This window comes from Cuculus canorus, chromosome 24, assembly GCF_017976375.1.
Source record: "Cuculus canorus isolate bCucCan1 chromosome 24, bCucCan1.pri, whole genome shotgun sequence".
NCBI classification, from domain to species: Eukaryota; Metazoa; Chordata; class Aves; order Cuculiformes; family Cuculidae; genus Cuculus; species Cuculus canorus.
In genome coordinates, this window is record NC_071424.1 from 7,108,392 (window position 1) to 7,125,899 (window position 17,508).

The 17,508-nt window shown below is 43.2% G+C and overlaps 1 protein-coding gene across 2 annotated transcripts in view; it reads right to left on the reverse strand.

Moving 5' to 3' along the window:
* KDM5B (lysine demethylase 5B) overlaps positions 1-17,508 on the reverse strand; it is a 58,824-nt gene that overhangs the window by 13,557 nt on the left and 27,759 nt on the right. For both annotated transcript variants that reach the window (XM_054087530.1, XM_054087529.1), the window contains exons 8-19: positions 16,589-16,747; positions 15,896-16,015; positions 15,300-15,458; positions 14,689-14,870; positions 11,721-11,883; positions 10,448-10,567; positions 8,663-8,857; positions 8,117-8,298; positions 7,372-7,496; positions 6,900-7,050; positions 2,381-2,495; positions 53-408 (exon numbers count right to left, since the gene is read on the reverse strand). In XM_054087530.1, coding sequence (XP_053943505.1) covers positions 53-408; positions 2,381-2,495; positions 6,900-7,050; positions 7,372-7,496; positions 8,117-8,298; positions 8,663-8,857; positions 10,448-10,567; positions 11,721-11,883; positions 14,689-14,870; positions 15,300-15,458; positions 15,896-16,015; positions 16,589-16,747 — 2,027 coding nt within the window. The remainder of the gene's footprint in view (positions 1-52; positions 409-2,380; positions 2,496-6,899; positions 7,051-7,371; positions 7,497-8,116; positions 8,299-8,662; positions 8,858-10,447; positions 10,568-11,720; positions 11,884-14,688; positions 14,871-15,299; positions 15,459-15,895; positions 16,016-16,588; positions 16,748-17,508) is intronic.

A 17,508-nucleotide genomic window follows, 5' to 3' on the forward strand; every position in this document is an offset into this window, starting at 1 on the left:
TCTTACACAGCTCATGGAACTACAAAAGGCAACACTAAGATTCAGCTTCTACCTGGCCTTTATCAGATTCCTGGCTTTGTCATCCCAGTGTTCAGACACAGTAAGGAGCTCCTGCAGCTTCGCCATTGCCTTCTCAACCGCTGGGCAGGGAGTGAGTCCAACACCTGAGTCTATAAGACGTCTCATATCATCCAGAGTGAGAGAGTTTTGGTCTGAGGAAGCCAGGTGCACATCCTCGAGCCAGCGTGCTTGTTCCAGACGTATCCGCAGCTCAGCCAGTTGGGGCAGATCAACATCAAAGTCAAAGCTGACATCCAACAGCTCCTGAAGCTCTGCAGCACTGGGCATTTCTTCAGAAAGGAGTTTTTGGCTTTGCTCTTGAAAAGCTTCCACACGATCAAGAAGATCCTGAAATAAGCAAACGCAACAATAAATGAAAAGAAAACCCACTGCCAAGTCTCTTAAACTTAGAAGTTAAACATTAAGTGTAAAGCTTCCTGGCAAACACCAGGTTGCAATGCACACAACATGCACAGTGAATCATCGTGATGTTCGGAACATGTACATAACACGTCTTCAACACACAGCGTGGATGTCAGCATCTCCTCATACATGACGTGTCCACCAGCTTGAGGGTCACAGGGCAAGGGAATTCCACTCCTTTGAACCAAGAGACAGGTACCAAAAAGGGGTCTCAGAAGAGTAAAAAGGATCAAACCAGAAATTTTAAGTCCTCCATCAGTGATGTTTTCTGGCTTTGTTCTGGAATGATTAAGGTGGCTGAAGAACAGCAAGATTAAGGAGGCTTTGAAGAATGCTGGGAAGCCCATGGAGCTTCTGGGGGTTTGTTTCTGCCACATTGTTAATGTTTTGAGCTCAACCACAGAGCCCCAGTAGGCCACAGGTATTTTACTCTTTCATGCAGTGTGACACCTTTTCTCTCTCCAGCGTTCAAGAGCTGGTTGCCCCAGAAAGGTCCCTCGGTGGCTGTTTGCACTTCACCCAGGATAACGGACAGTTAGCCAGAGTAATCCTGCTGCGAAGGCTGGAATTATACCACATCTAGCTACCCTGCTCAGTGCTTCTAGTACTGGCTGAAATGCAGTAAGTTTTTCCTTCACAGCTGACATCTCGGTATTTTGCCAATGAGGTTTTGTTTGCCAGGGCAGGTAATCTCACCCAAAATGGAATGAAGCCTTTTTAGAGAGAATATAAATGGCCAGCAGTTACTGGAGATGGTTTTGCAATTTAACAGCCTCATTTGCATGACTATGCATCATTTATGATTGTTGAGAATGATAAAAAATAATATCCTGACCATATGTGTTTTTCTCTGTCCCATATTTCCCTGTTCAAGAAAGCCAGATGGAGAAGAACTGTTTGCAAGCCTGGCATTTCTGAACTTCTGCTTTACTAATACTAGGATAACTTCAGAGTTACAAGGCTATAAACAAATAGCTGTAAACAGCATTGCATAACATCTGATTTGCACATTCCAGAACTGATAAAGTTTCAATAGCAATAAAGCTGAGTTGAACTATTCTCATTCAAAGTGATATGACATTGTCTGGTCTCCCAGCATTGTGTGGACACTTGAGAAAGCTCAGGAGCTGGACACTGCACCTCCAGGTCCTAAAAGTCACAGATATGCAAAGCCTTTCTCTTTTAAGCCAGGAATCGCAGATGCCCAGAATTTATGTATCATTTTTTTTTAATTACCCCTCTGTGTGATATGCAACATTTTGGCAAATTCTGAAACATCGTCTTGAATTACTTCCAGCCTGTCTGAGGGTTGATCCCCTGGTGAGCAAATAATCAGCAGGAGCTGATGGTTGTGGGAGAGAGATGTGACTCACTGTCAGCAGCAGGTTCTCTGCTAGAACAAGTGTTTAGGCAGCCCAGGCTGGCACCTTGGCTGGGGTTATCTGTGTTGTTTCGTGGAACGCAGGCGGATAGAATGAGGGGGTATCTAATGACAAGACTACGAGAAAGCCAACGCTGGATTAACAAAGAAGGAAAGCGATCCGAATGGGAGAACTGTCACTCACAGCAGTACCCAGTTTTGAATATTCTCAGATAAACTGGGCTTCACTCGTAAGATCGGTTAACTGACCCCAATTGTAGCTGCTCATCTTGGTGCTTCTTTTCATTACTTCACAAAACGTTAACACTTCGATTCTCCTGTGCAGTATAAAAATCTACTGACCTCGAAACACCAGCAGGCCAGAGAGCTCTGTGCTGACGCAACTAATGTGCGTGAGCTACTCAGGCCCGTCAGTAGTTATGCTTGGAGCAAATGGTGAGAGAGAAGATGAATGCAGTGCTAATACATCCCTACAACAAATGCTCGTGTTCCTTCCCCTAGAAGTTTCCAATGTACCTTCAGTAACGGCGTCTGGCTGAGCACACAGGGCAGAGCGTAGAGCTGCCTGACGAAGAGCCGCAGTTCATTCACAGTCAACTGATTCTGACACTTCCCTCCTCCGGAGCGGTACCTGCAATCACACACAATTCCACTTTGTTGGATGACACCAAAAAAAAAACAAAATAAAATCTAAGCTTCTCAAAATCTGCTTATGATTTCTTCTAAGTCAAGCTCTACTCACAAATAATAGAAGATACAAAAGCATCCAAGCAGCTTAAGGCTGACATACATGGGAACACTTCAGTTCGCTGTAGCAGAATAAGCCAATGTTGGAAATACTCTTTCATATTAAACAGCATTCTGGAACAGCTACTCAGCCTTGGAAGAGCACTGGTTATTATGGAATAAAATTAGGCTTTTTTCCAGAACACAAAGCAATTGCGGATAAACCATTCAATTCTGTTGCAACAGCTATTGTAGTAAGCTCTCTCCATGCCCATATCAAAAGAGAGCAAATCCCAGGTCTGAATGGGTTTTATGTTTACGGGTCGTGTAGGCACTTCTGAAAAATCCTCTTTATGCTGAAATCATCATTTTCATTTTTATCCAAAAGCTCCGGATGAAACGAGTGGCTTACAAGTGTTAACCAATTGGCTAATATTAAAAAACTCTCTAAACTCAAGCCAGAATTGACTGGGTCCGAGAACCCTGAACAGAAGAGGAAAGAAATCTCTCACAATGCTGGCTCCAATGTAATCCACAATATGCCATTTAAACAAATGGAGAACAACATCCCAGCAGGACACGCCAGCATGACAGGAATGGGAACACTATAAAATAAATTTTAATTGACCATTCTATGTTAAAAATAGGTATATTGAAAGGACACACAACATCACACCGGAGTTCCAAAACCTGCAGTAAGCTGAACAATAAAATTAATTCAAAGTTTCAGGTGCAAAACGGGCTGGTTTATGGTCTGCAGTTTTCCTACTTGTTGTGAAAGTTCTGCAGTACCTTCCAGGAAAAGGCACAAGTTTTTAAATATATAAATATTTATAATACAATCATCTAGATTTAGGTTGGAAAAGACCTTTAAGATCATCCAGCCCAACCCTTAACCCAGCACTGCCAATTCCACCACTAAAACCTGTCCCTAAGCACCACATCCACACGGCTTTTGAACCCCGAATCCAATGTCTCCCTGGGCAGCCTCTGCCAGGGCTTCACAACCCTTTCTGCAAAGGAACTTTTTCCCAATATCCAATCTGAACACCTCCCCTGCCGCAACTGGGAGCCATTTCTTCTTGTTCTATCACTTCTGACTTTGGAGCAGAGAACAGCACCCATCTCACCACAACCTCCTTTCTGGGAACTGCAGAGAGCGATGAGGTCTCCCCTCAGCCTCCTCTTCTCCAGACTAAACAGCTCCAGGTCCCTCAGTCGCTCCCAGAAGCCCTGGGCTCCAGCCCCATCCCCAGCTCTGTTGTCCTTGCACGCACCCAGCCCCTCTGTTCACAGGCACAGGCACAAACACACACACACACACACACACACACACGTATGTCCACGGCTAAACTGCAAAACTCCTGTCAGAAGATATTTTTGGTAACTACAAATTACACGAACCAAAGAAACCCCATTCACAGAAGAAAAGCCCATCCATCACCAGTCACTGTAAGAACCAAAGGAGATCGGGAAGTACGGCCCCTCTGCATTCATTCAGGTACTACAGAAAACACAGTGAGCAAGAGTCACGGAATGTGCTCCAAGAGAATCTTCATCATGTATTTTGGTCTTTTCTTCCCAGCAACTGTTGCAAACACGGTACGGGAGATCCTCGTGGATCACTGTGATTACTGCCCAAACTGAGGATCAGAACAAAGTGCTCAGCCCATGAAGGGAAGCGTGTCAAAAGCATGAGACACACTTTTGGCAGAATCCACAACCCTTGATAACCAATACATGACAGTTGGGATGATGAAGACTGCCCAACATCCTGCGGGTAAGTAAAGGGCACAGAGATGAAACTGTATTTGACATAACAGGTACTATGATTTTAAGCAGATTATTCACAACAACCCCATGCAGCTCCAGGCTTGGGAAAGAGTGGCTGGAAGGCTGCCTGGCAGAGAAGAACCTCGGGGTGCTGGTCAACAGCAGCTGAACGTGAGCCAGCAGTGGCAGAGGTGGCCAAGAAGGCCAATGGCATCTTGGTGTATATCAGAAACAGCGTGACCAGCAGGAGCAGGAGAAGGACCTTGAGGTGCTGGCTGGAGCATGTCCAGACAAGGGAACAGAGCTGGTGAAGGAGGTGGAGAAGAATCGTTATGAGGAGCGGCTGAGGGACATGGGTTTGTTTAGTCCAGAGAAGATGAGGCTGAGGGGAGACCTCATCATTGTCTACAAATGCCTGAGAGGAGGCTGTAGTGAGGTGGGTGCTGGGCTCCTCTCCCAAGTGGCAGGACAAGAGGTAATGGCCTCAAGTTGCACCGGAGGAGGTTTAGACTGGGCATCAGGAAAAATTTCCTTAACGAAAAGATACTCAGGCATCAGCAGAGGCTGCCCAGGGAGGTGGTGGAGTCCCCGTCCCTGGAGGTATTTAAAAGATGGGTGGATGAGGTGCTCAGAGATCTGGTTTAATAGTGGATAGGAACAGTTGGGCTGGATCTCAAAAAACAAATAATTCTATGATCCCATGATTTACATCTTCCTACAGAGTTTATGAGTACGTTCCCCTCAATCTTTTAAGGAAAAAAAAAAAAAAAAAAAAGAACTGCCCAACAACATGGCTTTTTAACTCTAATTATGAAGCCAACTGGACTTCTCCCAGAAATATGCCAAATAAAGATCAAAAGAGAAATGGAGAAGGAAGGTCTAAAATCACTTACAGCGTGGAAGCCCAACATGCCTTGATCCTGTGTACTGTAACATGGGGTGGATTATTCATCCCCATCTGTAACGCTGAAGGAGTTGGCAAATACAGCTGTGAGAGAGGCCCGTACACTGTGATGTTGACCAAAGAACCAACCGAGTCAAAGAGATGAAGATAAAAATTGCACCCTGCTCTTTCCAGGCTGAGCAAAGTCAGGTACATGCCAAGAGCAGGAAGAGCCTTGGAAGAGCTCATATGGCACAGAACAGCTTGAAAAGACCTGACTGCTGCTCCAAGTTCATCATCAGGAAGCCTGAGGAAATACTAAGGATGGGAGAATACAGACTGGGGATGTCAGAACGAGAAGAGATGGCTCAACATCTCTTCAAAGACATCAACAAAGGAAGAGATCAGGAGTGGACAAGTCCTTCTGCAACAATGCCATGAATCTCTTGCTGCAAGTTACCTATCTGGTGAAGGCATGTCTGTTGGAGTGCTGAACTTTTCATTTCCTGTTTTAATATCGTCACATTGCTGTAACAGGGGCTTCATTCTCTTGTGTTTGCAAGACAGTGAAGCTGAATTTTTATCAAGTCCTTGCTACGATAACTTACACAAGGATCACAAGGAAAAAAGTGCTGAAAGAACACAGGGAGTGAGGACCTACAAGATTCCCGCTGGGGCAGCCAGTGTGCAGAAACCGCACACGTGCAGCTTTACCAGCACGGAGAACAACTGCTCTGACAACCATCACATTGCTGAAAGCAGCCAAAACAGGCAAAAGTTGTCCAGATGGGACAAAAGAGAAACAGTTTTTCTTGAAGTGCTTCATGTTGTTAATATTGTTGGACTTGAGCAATGTTATCCTCCACACATGTAAACCCAACATTTTCTTAGAAACCCATCATCCCACAAGGGCGGGTACAGCCATTGTGAGGCCAGGTGGAGAATCTGCAACAGGAGACAGTAAATTGTGAGCCCTGAGAGAAAGGCTTGTGTAGCAGTATAGTCCTGATCAAACTGATGCAATAAGGAGATCTGGCCTTGTTCTTTTGGATCTTCTGACTCCTTTCAACTCATTTCAGACATGGAAAGTGCCAGCAGGACCACACAGCCAGAGAACCAGTTCACAGAGAACGTACTACCCAAACACTGCCCTCTCTCAAGTTCCTCGAGCAAATAACCTCTCTTAAAGATTTAACACAAGTGCTGCCAAAGTATAAGTATTTTTCACAGATGTTATACAGTTCTCCCATCATCAGCAGCTCAGGACGTTAGGACACTTCATTCTCCATAAGGCACAAAGTACAAAGAAAGGAATGACAAGGCACCACTGACAGATTTTTCAGTCCGCACGGCACAAAGACAAGCGAACTGTATCTTGTTGGGTGTTGCTTTGCCTGGAAATAACCACAGCAATTTCTCCTTTTGGGGAACATTATGATGAATTTACTGCCCAACTGTCAAACACAGAGGAAGAAGAGATTGAAAGCTCAGGATGTTTAACTCACTGCATGCAGTAAAGGTGAATCTTCCTGTACAAGACGTCTCTCTCGAGAAGACAAGGTTAGTCCTACAGAACACCAGCATCTATCACTTCCCTCTGGCATCCATCGTCAGTGATTTGATTTTGTTGCAAACATATGTAGTAACACTTACCTGGTTTGCCTTTTGCCATTAAGAAGCTGCTGTGCCACTGAGGCACATTTGTCTGCATCCTGCGTAACCAGCCTGAGGTGCCGCAGTAGGTCATTGTCTGGAAACTTCTTCATTTCTGATTCTTCTATCAAGGCCTTAAAACTGATGAGACCTTTGGGGAAAGATCTAGTTAATGGAAGTCTCCCTTTGTGATGTATTTAAAATGGCAAAGATGAATAACACAACAAGTTAAATATATTTCTATTTCAACTTCAGATATATACTTTGTCAAAATTATCTACAACCTCCTCACACAGAGACAGCTTAACATAATTTCTGTGACTACAGCCCCTAAAATACTGACTTTAAAACATGAAGTTATATGTGATTTCCTTTGATTGTCACAAAAGACAAAAGTTGCTAAGGTTCAGAAACTAAAACCTGAATCGGCCATTTAAAATCATGTGTTGCACACAACAGGCAAGGTACATACTTTTTTTATTGTTAATTTTTGCCTCCAGAGCTTCATTAACATTGGAAGCCCATTCGTTGTATGATTCCGCACGCATCTTCAGCGCATTCATCATTGGATAGAGTTCCTCAAGGGTATAGCGGTACCTACAAGGAGCACAGAATTCAGATTCTTCAGCGAAACTAAGGGGAGCAGCAGGGTGGAAGGGAGGAGCATCAAGATGGGTTGGTCTATACAAAACAGAAATGATCTTCTATGCACCCAGGGTTATACAATTAAGACCCACAATCACACCATGTTCCTCCTAAGACAATTTCAACCTTCCAAGTGCTTCAAAAAGCCATTTCAACATTACAATTGCAACAACTGTGACACTGTCTTAGGACAAGTATCCTTGTTCCTGCAGGACAAAGATGTAACAGACAACAGAAAAGGAAAGATGACAAGAGGAAGGAAAGCCAACAAAAGCAAAAATCTATTACTTGGCAAGGGCTGCATGTAAGGAATGACTTTGCTGTTACACACAAAAAAGCAAGTTTATCCAGCAATTTTTGCCATTATAGAGCAAGAAGAGCTGATTGCCGAAAACAAAGTCTTTGTATACGAGCACAAAACCAGCACCTTGTTTGCGGTCACTGTATTTGCAAAGGAAAGACAGAAGCAGAATACCAGAGCAGTACCACTGCAGCAGGCACTAGATTATCAAATCACAGTATCTACAATAATCAGCTCCAGAATGGAGTACTATTTGCTGTCTAAAGCTTACCCCAGCTTATATTTGTAGGTGGCACAGGAACAGAGATCCTCAATGTGGTACAAGCATACCAATAATCCAGGTTTACATGGACAATAGACAGCAGACATGAAACAGGTGGTTTTACACTTGAAGCACTGTCGTTCATCGTCAGGAAACAGCTCAAAAGCCACTCTCTCTGAGTCAGTCACTCCCTGGAAAAGAGGTGATTATTCCAAGCTAAAATATCAGAAGCTAAATTTATTAAAGGAATAATGAAGTTTAGAATTATGGCACCAAAACCATGTAAACAGAAATCTGGTTAATGAAAAAAACTGAGCTATTCTGATTAAATTACTGAAAGAACAAGTATTCCTTTAAAAGAGACATTCTGAACAACGTTAAAGGGCAGATACTAAAGCACGATGCACAATAAATGATTCTTCACCTAAGTGGTCCTCTGAAAAGTGGTCCAGGAAGGCACTGGGTAGCTCCAAGCCATCGTCAGCACAGTACAAGTCCCAGCATGATTTTGTAGCACTATTTCAGCTGAGCCTTCATTCATTGTCTACAACTCACCAGTTTATCAACCTTCTCACGCAGCCTCTTCTCCTCTTCAATCATAATATCCATGTCTTTCTGAACTGTAGATGCTACCACAACATCAAGAACATCTGCTTTGGTAGCCATTTTACAGATCATCTCGTCATGAGAAAACACACAGTAACGGCTGAGCAGACGGTAATGTTCCACACACTGGCGTCCCAACGGCAGCTGCGTCAAGAAACATGGAGTACATGAAACGTTCATTGTGAAAATTGCATCAAGACACTGACTTTTTATGTTACTACTGGAAAACAATCCAAACGATAGGCCAAGACAAATCCTTCTAGCAGCAATATTCATAGCTCAGAACATAAATCTAGAGAACTGAAGACCCTGAGTTCTTGTAAACCAGGGCTGCTTATAACTCTTCCAGAGAGTGGATGCTGTGGATTCGAGTTGTTTACCAAGTTCTGTGTGGAAGGGTTCTCAGTTAGGGGTAAGTAAACTACTAAACTGCAGGAGGCTCAGGAAGGCCCAAGCTACAAAAACACCAAGGCTGGTGAAGTGTCAAAGGGAAGCGTCCTCAAACAATATGGCTGTTCCATGTAGGACATGAGCTGTGCTGCAGCCTGAGAACTGCTGACTCCACAAACCACTGAAGGCCCTAACTAGCCCCAGGCAGAGTAACCAATTCCTCAGGAACTGGGAGGTTACTCATTGTTTTATTTTAGGCTGTTCCTGGCCAGGCAGAGAGCGATGCTCAGGGCACAAAGTGTTAGAGACTCATAGAAGGACAAGAGGAAAAACTAAAGCAATCAATACATGAACACAGTCACAATGCTGGAAGCTTTCTTCCAATTTTAGTCATCTCCCACTTCTAAGTGATGTGTTTTAAATTTAGCAACATTTTTAGATGGGCTACATCTACGAATAGCTAAGACCTTTCTGGGGAATAATAAAATCAGAAGAGAAGTAATTTGAATTATCAGTAACTTCAAAGGATCTTTCTGAGATCGGGCGACTGTGCGCCTGAGAAATCTGCTGGAAAGGAGAAACGAGTACTTGTAACTTTGGAGCAAATACCCCCATTTGATTTTATTTAAAAAAAAGACAAAAACATTAATAAATTACTATAATGTAATAACTGTAATGTGTGCCTGTCTCTGAGCACACAATGAGCTGAGTGAAGACACTGGGAATAAAGCACTATCCATAAAGTTCCTAATCTGTAAACCTCTTCCTCTAAAATCCCAGAGCACTTCTGGTGTCCAGGAGGACATACTCACATCGGATGCAATTCTCACTATTTTCTCCCCAAGAGGACTATCAAAGTCTTTAACTGTTCTTATTGTGTGTTAAATGCATCATTCAATTTCATCACAGAAGCCAAAGCAGAAAAGAAGTCCAAGTTGACTTTGTTTTTCAGCTGTCAAAAAGATCTCTTGGAGAATTCCCAGTGCAATACAACATTTCATTCCAGCTCTTGACAATTTGAATGGAATTTGGGGATATCAAAGGAGTAGATTCCAGCTGCTCTTGTGCTTCTCATGTTCTAGGCATGTACAGGACTGTGCTTACCTCCTGCTGCAAAAGATACAGCAGCCCTAACGCATCATTTCAAACCAAGCCTTAAGAACCAGAGAAAGCCCACAGCTGACTACATGAAAGAAATACCTCCAGGAAAAGACTACGCTTCTAGCAACAAGCTCCTCTGATCTACAGACTGGATTTGTGCATGAGTAGTAAATTAGAGCCGTACATCAGCTAGGAACAACTTTGGAACCACACGTTTTATGAAAAACTGGTTTAGGAACGTACCCAATCAACTGTGCAGAAGTTCACAGCTTCAGCAAAATTGAAACCCTGATTGAAGCCGCTGTGATAAGCTCTGGGAAAAGTGATCACAAACTCTCCAGCACACTGATTGGTTCGATAAACCTAGGAGAAAAGACAGCCAAGCATTAGGTCAAACCTAAACAGAAGCTAAGGCTGTAAAGAGAATCATAGAATGGTTTGGGTTGGAAGTGACCACGAAGCCCATCCAGTTCCTCCCCCTGCCATGGGCAGGGACACCTCCCACTGCATCAAGGTGCTCAAGGCCCCATCCAACCTGGTCTTGAATACCTCCAGGGAATAAGAATTTCCAGTTTCTAGTAACTTCTCTGATGGCTTTGGATAGTTTTCAAACACGAGCCCAAGAATTACAACTGACATTTGGTAACGTGTCATATAAAACACTAGAAAGCAAGGCAGTTTCATTCAGTCGTATCCGCACTCTAAGCCAATTTAGGTCAGTTGTCCATGCCTTGTGCCCTCTGCGAGCTCTGTGCGCAGTTAAACAGGTAACGTAGGGGCAACGCCTTCCTCTATGCACAGCTGAAGGGGGAGAGAAATTTGGAACCTACTGCGAAGTTCGTCCTGTTGTAAATCTGATACTTCTGGTGCTATACAATCAACGCGAAAGCAGGAGGTCTTCCTGCATCTTTGCAATTTTGAGACTCTCAAAGCACAGTATACACCACAAATTTTGCTACTTTTTTCCAGATTTTCCTTTAACTCCCAAGGCCAGCAAGGCACAAGCTAATTAAATTGTAAAGGGACATAATTCCCATGAGTAATCTAGTATGGAATATGATGGAAACTGATGAAAAATGTTTTCAAATGCCTAAGAACTTATCCAGGAAAAATAAGGGGATGTGGAAGACAAATAAAGGAAGAATGGTGTTTGGCCCTTGCCAGAAACTCTATGCCAAAAAAAAAAAAAAAAGGTGTCTGAATAGACAGCCATGGGAAGAGCTCCTGGCATTGCTGCGAAGGTCAAGACTAAGCTGCCCAGCTGAGATACAGAAACACGCTAAGGTGGATCTCCAGAAAAGAGCTTGCCAAGCAACTCCAAACACAATGATTCTATTTTGCATCTGTTCATACTGGCACTTTATATTAGACAAGGAAGATACAACACACATGGAAACTACCACACCATCTCTGTAATAAAAGTGGCTTCGATTATCAGCTTTGAAGTAGAATTCAGCGCAAATGAAAGAGGGTTGGGTTGGGTTTGGGGGAGTAGCACAGGAGTCCAACAACATACAGGCACTCCGTGGGCCATCAAAGTATTCGGGTTCATTATGGTGACAAGTTGGTGCAAGAGATCTGGCTGAGATTCAAATAGCTCTGGAGCAAGCTTCTTCATTACATCCTCCAGCTGTTCAGCTGCGTACCCTGGGGCTCCATACCACGTTTTAGGCTCCCCCCTGCAAGATTATTAAAAAAAGTTAAATATAAGCAATCTTGAAAGTTACATTTGCAGTCTTCTGCTTTAAAACACACCATGTCAAAAGAACGGTATAACCCCAGGAAGGAATGCAAAGACTATGAACCTTCCAGAGTCCTCATATTTGACACAGGTCCCTCCTCCAGACCTACGTTTTAAACTGCCTATACTGCTGAGCACATACTTAAATTATTCAGGGGGAAAAAAAGAGACTGAAGAAGTTCTTAGTCAAGTTCTGCTTATGCCAGCACAACTACAAAACAACCTGTTTGCCTTTTACCACGAACACAAACTCCCTCTTGGATCTAACAGCCCAAGCCAGTTCTTTTTATGTTGCGTATAATTGCCGTAAAAGCAACTCATAGCAAGTAGAAATTAAGCTTCCAAATTACGTAAAAGACTTCAAGAAAAAAAATCCATATTTAGAGTAGGAACAAAGAACTTTAGCAACAGCTTAACCCAAAGCAAGCCAGCTGAGGAAGTTAAGGCTACGCAGATGTGTTCCAGTAGATATTGTTTTGTGTTTACAAGTAAGCTGGCTCACTGCAGCACAAGGATGAAAATGCCTTTCAATCCCTTATAAAAAACAATGGTAGAAAAAGTATTTAGAGAAGTTAACAGAAAAACAACCTTCTCCCAAGACTCCGGAAGAGGTGACAGAGTAAAGCTGGACTAACTTTGTTCTTTGTTTTCCATAAATCATTTTAGGAAGTGTGAATACGGAAGCACATCCCTCACACCTATGAGCTTATTCCTGCACTCAAACAGCTCCTCTGTCGTGGAAAGAGGCCAGCAAGCAGGAGGGACTGTGGGAGGGCAGGTACACTGGAATCATGAGCAGAATCATCGCTGTGCAGCGTTAAATGACTATGCAGCCCTGGACCTCGTCAGCATCTTGGAACAACTCTGATTTCATGAAGAACAGCCACAGATCCAACTGTCCAGTGTCCTGACCCAATATGGAGTTAATCAAGAATTCTGCTCCTTGATAGGTGTCACTGCTAGGGAATGGATGACAGCAGCTATGAACCACACTAAACTTGGCCCAGGATACTGGGACCGGCAGTCTCTGGACTTCAGAAGAACAGACAAGTGAGAGAGATACAATTCTAACAGATGTGTAAGGTGTCAGCCTTAGGAAGGCTGCGAGCTGCAGAATGGATGAAGGTGATGGTTCTTTCTGCACTGCTCCCTGACAGTGCCACAATCCTGACTTTAGAAATACTAGCATCAACAATGGCAAGTCTTCCTCTGACCAGGACTGACATCTTATTTGTAAGCCTCTTTGGAAGCAAATATTTGTTTTTTCCCCTTTTACTATTTCAAGAACTAACACAGGATTCAGAGTCACGCAGGAGAATTATTGCCTCCAGGCCTGTAAAAGGTCTGCTCCCGTAGCATGGCTCGCTCGGGACTATCGGCTCATAACATGGTCCCAGGATACACGCTGCTTCAAGGCGCAGGGGAGCACTGAAGATAGACATGCCACCCCCAGTATTTTCACAGGAACAAGTCCTGCCTTCTGAAGGCTTTTCAGAGGTCAGAGCACTGCCTCTTCAGCAGCAGGTCATTAATACTGACTCTTCCGGCCACAAACAGTATTAACCTCAACTATATATCACTTTTGAATAGGCTAAAAAGCCCAGATGAAGGAAAATACAGAAGAATATCTGCAATTGAAAAGACAAGATATCAAGGGCTTTCATGCGGGAGGGGAAATAAATTAAAAGCAAGTAGAGCAACTTTCACAAGTGTCTGCAAATGCATGTAACGTGTGTGCACGTGTACATGTATGCACTTCAGCATCTTTCCAGCCTTGACTGTGAACACTGATGCAATCCAGGGCAAATTATGGAGGACATAATACCATTCTAAGAACAGTGAGGGAAACTCTGAGAAGAAATTAAGTTCATACTGAAAACAAAAACCTCTTCTCCTTCCCAAAAACCTCTTCTTCTTCCACTATCTTCTCGGATAATAAAAGGAGTGACAAATGTCAAGGAAGTTAATTTTTGCAGCGTAATCCTGATCACTCATTTAATTAGCCTCACTCAAACATTTGTTTTAATGATGCCAAGGACTAAGAAAGCAAGTGAATTCAGCCACCGACTACCTGAACTGCCCTGCAGCAGCAGCTATTTCAAGGAGCAGCAACTGAATAACCAACCAAAAAGATGATCTAATGAACACTAGATGGGCTGTGGTTTTACCATTTTGATGGAATACTTATGTGAACAAGGAAAAGGGAAGAGCTTGACGGGCTTCTAAGAAGTGGCAAGAATAATTAAAAAAGCTGTTAGAAAAGCTGTTAGAAGGGGACAAATATAAGAAGCTCTACCTATTTAGATTATCAAAGAGATGGCAAAGATCTGTCCCAATCACAGCTGACAAGTGTTTGCTTGATGAGAGGATTTATGATAAAATGGTCTGTCCAACAGACATAAGAATATGCAGGATCCTACGGCTGTTAGTTGAAGCTAGATGATCGTCAAAAAAAACTTGCATGGTTTTTAGTTTTACATTGAGTGTAATAAAACATTTGATGGAGTATCTGCTGCATCTCTCATGGATATTCTAAAACTGGGAATGGATGTCTCTTTCCAAAATACAACCTCTTGTCCAAAAGCAAATCAATGCAGGAATAGCACTGTGTCAAATTTAACCCTGCTGCAAGGATTATTCTGTCTTCAACTCTCTGAATCTAGTTGTAGTCCACTAATTAAAAAGGGGAATGGGGATTGAAAGGGAGATTGCTTCTCAGGCTGAGTTTATCCCTCAAACTCACCAATGCAGATAGTTTATGGAATAGCTCCAGTGGTCTTCTATGTGCCAACAAAATGAAGAAAAGCACATTCCGACGTAGAGCCAGGGTAACTTCATTCCACATATGTCTGCAGTGATGTGAGCAAGAACAGACTGCTCCATCACGGGCATGTTGTTTAAATTCCAGCCGCTATCAAGGTACTCCTGAAAATCGAACAGAGTAGTCACAGGTTTACACAACAGGAAGAAAAAAAAAACCAAGATAAAACTACCAAAAGAGCAACAGAAGAAAAGCACCTTTCCCTACTGAAAGATATAAGAAATGGTTCAACAAATAAACCCCCTCACTACAGTTGCTTCTTTCACAAGTCTGATCTGATCACTTTTGTAAAAATGAGGCTTTTTTTCAGTTTGGAAATTATTCATTAACTTCTAGGATAAACCTGTGGCTTTAAACATCCGAGCACGGCACATTTTATTTATTCAGAACTGAGCTAATTCTCTTCAAATACTGTGCCAGATACACAAAACAAACACCGTGCAACCCAGTTCCACTATTGTGCTTGAACCAAAGAGATTTGTTCAATGAAGACCTTTAATACAAACACACACAGTGAACTAACAAAGCCTTACCTCTTCATCTGGTCTAACTTTAAATTTCCCACCCCTAACTGGGAATCCGCTGCCAAATTCCTTCGAAGCAATATCAGCTCCATATTCTACTGTCACATCCTCTTCAATGGTACTAACAAGTCTCCAGAATTCTTTTTCAACCAGCTCAGTGGGGACCATCTAGGTACGAGAGGAAGAAAAACAAGGAGTAAGTGCTGAGGAATCAATATATAAAAAGCAGGTGCATAAAGCTGTCTTGGGGAGGAAGCTCCATCAGATCGAAGCATTTCCCCATTTCAAAATTGTTTCAATAAGAGAAAAAAAACTGCAGCAGCAACATGGTTCCCCCAGGACACACTGGAACATTCTCTCGGGAATGGCTGAGAGTACCCTTCTTCCAAAGTAGAAAAAAGGAAAAAGAACAAGAAGCCAGTGGACACAAACTATGACTCAGCAAGAAAAAGGAGTCACTGACATAAATGAGAACCTCTGATGATCTGGGGTTTTATCCCATTCCAAAACGGAATTCCTCCCTCCCTCTCAAACATTGTACGTATTAACTGAGCACAAAAAAATGGAATCTACATTACGGCATCAGGAGAAATTCATGAACATACGTGCACTGGCATGTTGAAGTAGTCTGACTTGAACGCATCTGCCATCTCTCCAAACGTGCGAAGCGTGTAGTCTCTTGCTGCTTGTTCAAAACCAAATGCTTCTTGAGGTTTGTTACACTCCTGCCATTGAAAAGACAAGGATTTCTATCACATATGAGTAAGACAAAGCACACTTAGGTGTTACACAAAGGGGCTACAGCACTGGATGGGTAAGAGGGCAGGGCAGGCACCTAAGCAAAATGTAATGACTGCCCCAAGCTGCACAGTCAGAAGAAGAAATTCCTCTGCTTAATTCACCAAGTCACAATATTTAATTATAAATCTGCACAAACATTAATGAAATAACACACCCAATTTCTCCTTCCTCTAGTATAGCTAAGCAAAAAAAAAAAAAAGCACAGCCCTCCAAACTGAAGCATCCAGCGAGACTCCAATTTTAAATACAGAGGAAAGGTGCCAATTAAAATCCAATGCACTCTTTAAAGGCACATCAATATTTGGCTCCAAAACATGAAGTGATAGCTTTCCAATTTGACGCACGCCCAGTCCTAATTTTGGCATCACCCTCTGTCACCTTGTTTGCACAACGTGAAGTAATAGTGAGTTGTATTTTCAATCCCTAGCATCAAGTTTTAAAAACCCCACAAAATAAAAAAGACCCTTCAGCCTAACTTCTGTGGTTTGTTGGATTACCTGAGCCAAACACTGGGGACACCTCCAGTCCCCTTTGGGAACATCGTGAAGGGGTGGAATTAAACAAAAAGTATGGTAACTGTCATCACAGCCATCACACAACAGGAGACGGTCCTCATCGTTACCACTGCCACATAAGAGACACACATACAAATCCACCTGTAACAAAAAATTGCCAGAGTGGGAATGTGAGCACTTAGGGTGGGGTAAGAGCAGTTCGGCAACTCAGTCACGTGTGACATTTGCTAAAGCTTAGTTTTACTTTATCTCTGAAATGGAAATGAGATGAGCAAACACAAAATGTTGATGTCAATGTTTAAGTAACCCCGCTCTGTGATTCAAGAAGGGCCACAGGAGCCACAAGCCCTTCCATGGGTACTTTCCCAAATGATAGAAGGCTGGATCTGGTCGCCAGGATCGCTTAAACCAGCAGCACAACAGGACACCAGCTGGTGGTTTACGGTCCCTTTCCTTGCCACTCTCCAGTGCAGTGTGTGTGCAGAGATGTTTCCTCCTCCCCTGAGACCAACTGCTCAGAACCTCAGAAGAGGGAAAGGAGTGTTCATTTTCCGCAGATACACTGGCCAAGACCTCAATTTTAATTTGGAAAGGCAGCAGCTTCACTGCAGAGCTACGCGCTTTCGAGCAGGGGGTCAGCTGTTGGAGCCCGACAGAGGTTTCACACAGCAGTCACCAAGCCCCGAGGAAGACACACAGCCCCTCCAGATGCACGATGGCTGCTGCCTGTCCCACGCCTTCAGCAGCAGCAGACTGGGAGTCTCTTCTTAAATACAGGAGAGCGCTGCGAGGACAAGCAGACCATTTGGTCTCACATTGTTGAAAAGAAGAGCATCACAGACTCACAGATTGGTTTGGGTTGGAAGAGACCTTAAAGATCATTTAGTTCCAACCCTCCAGCT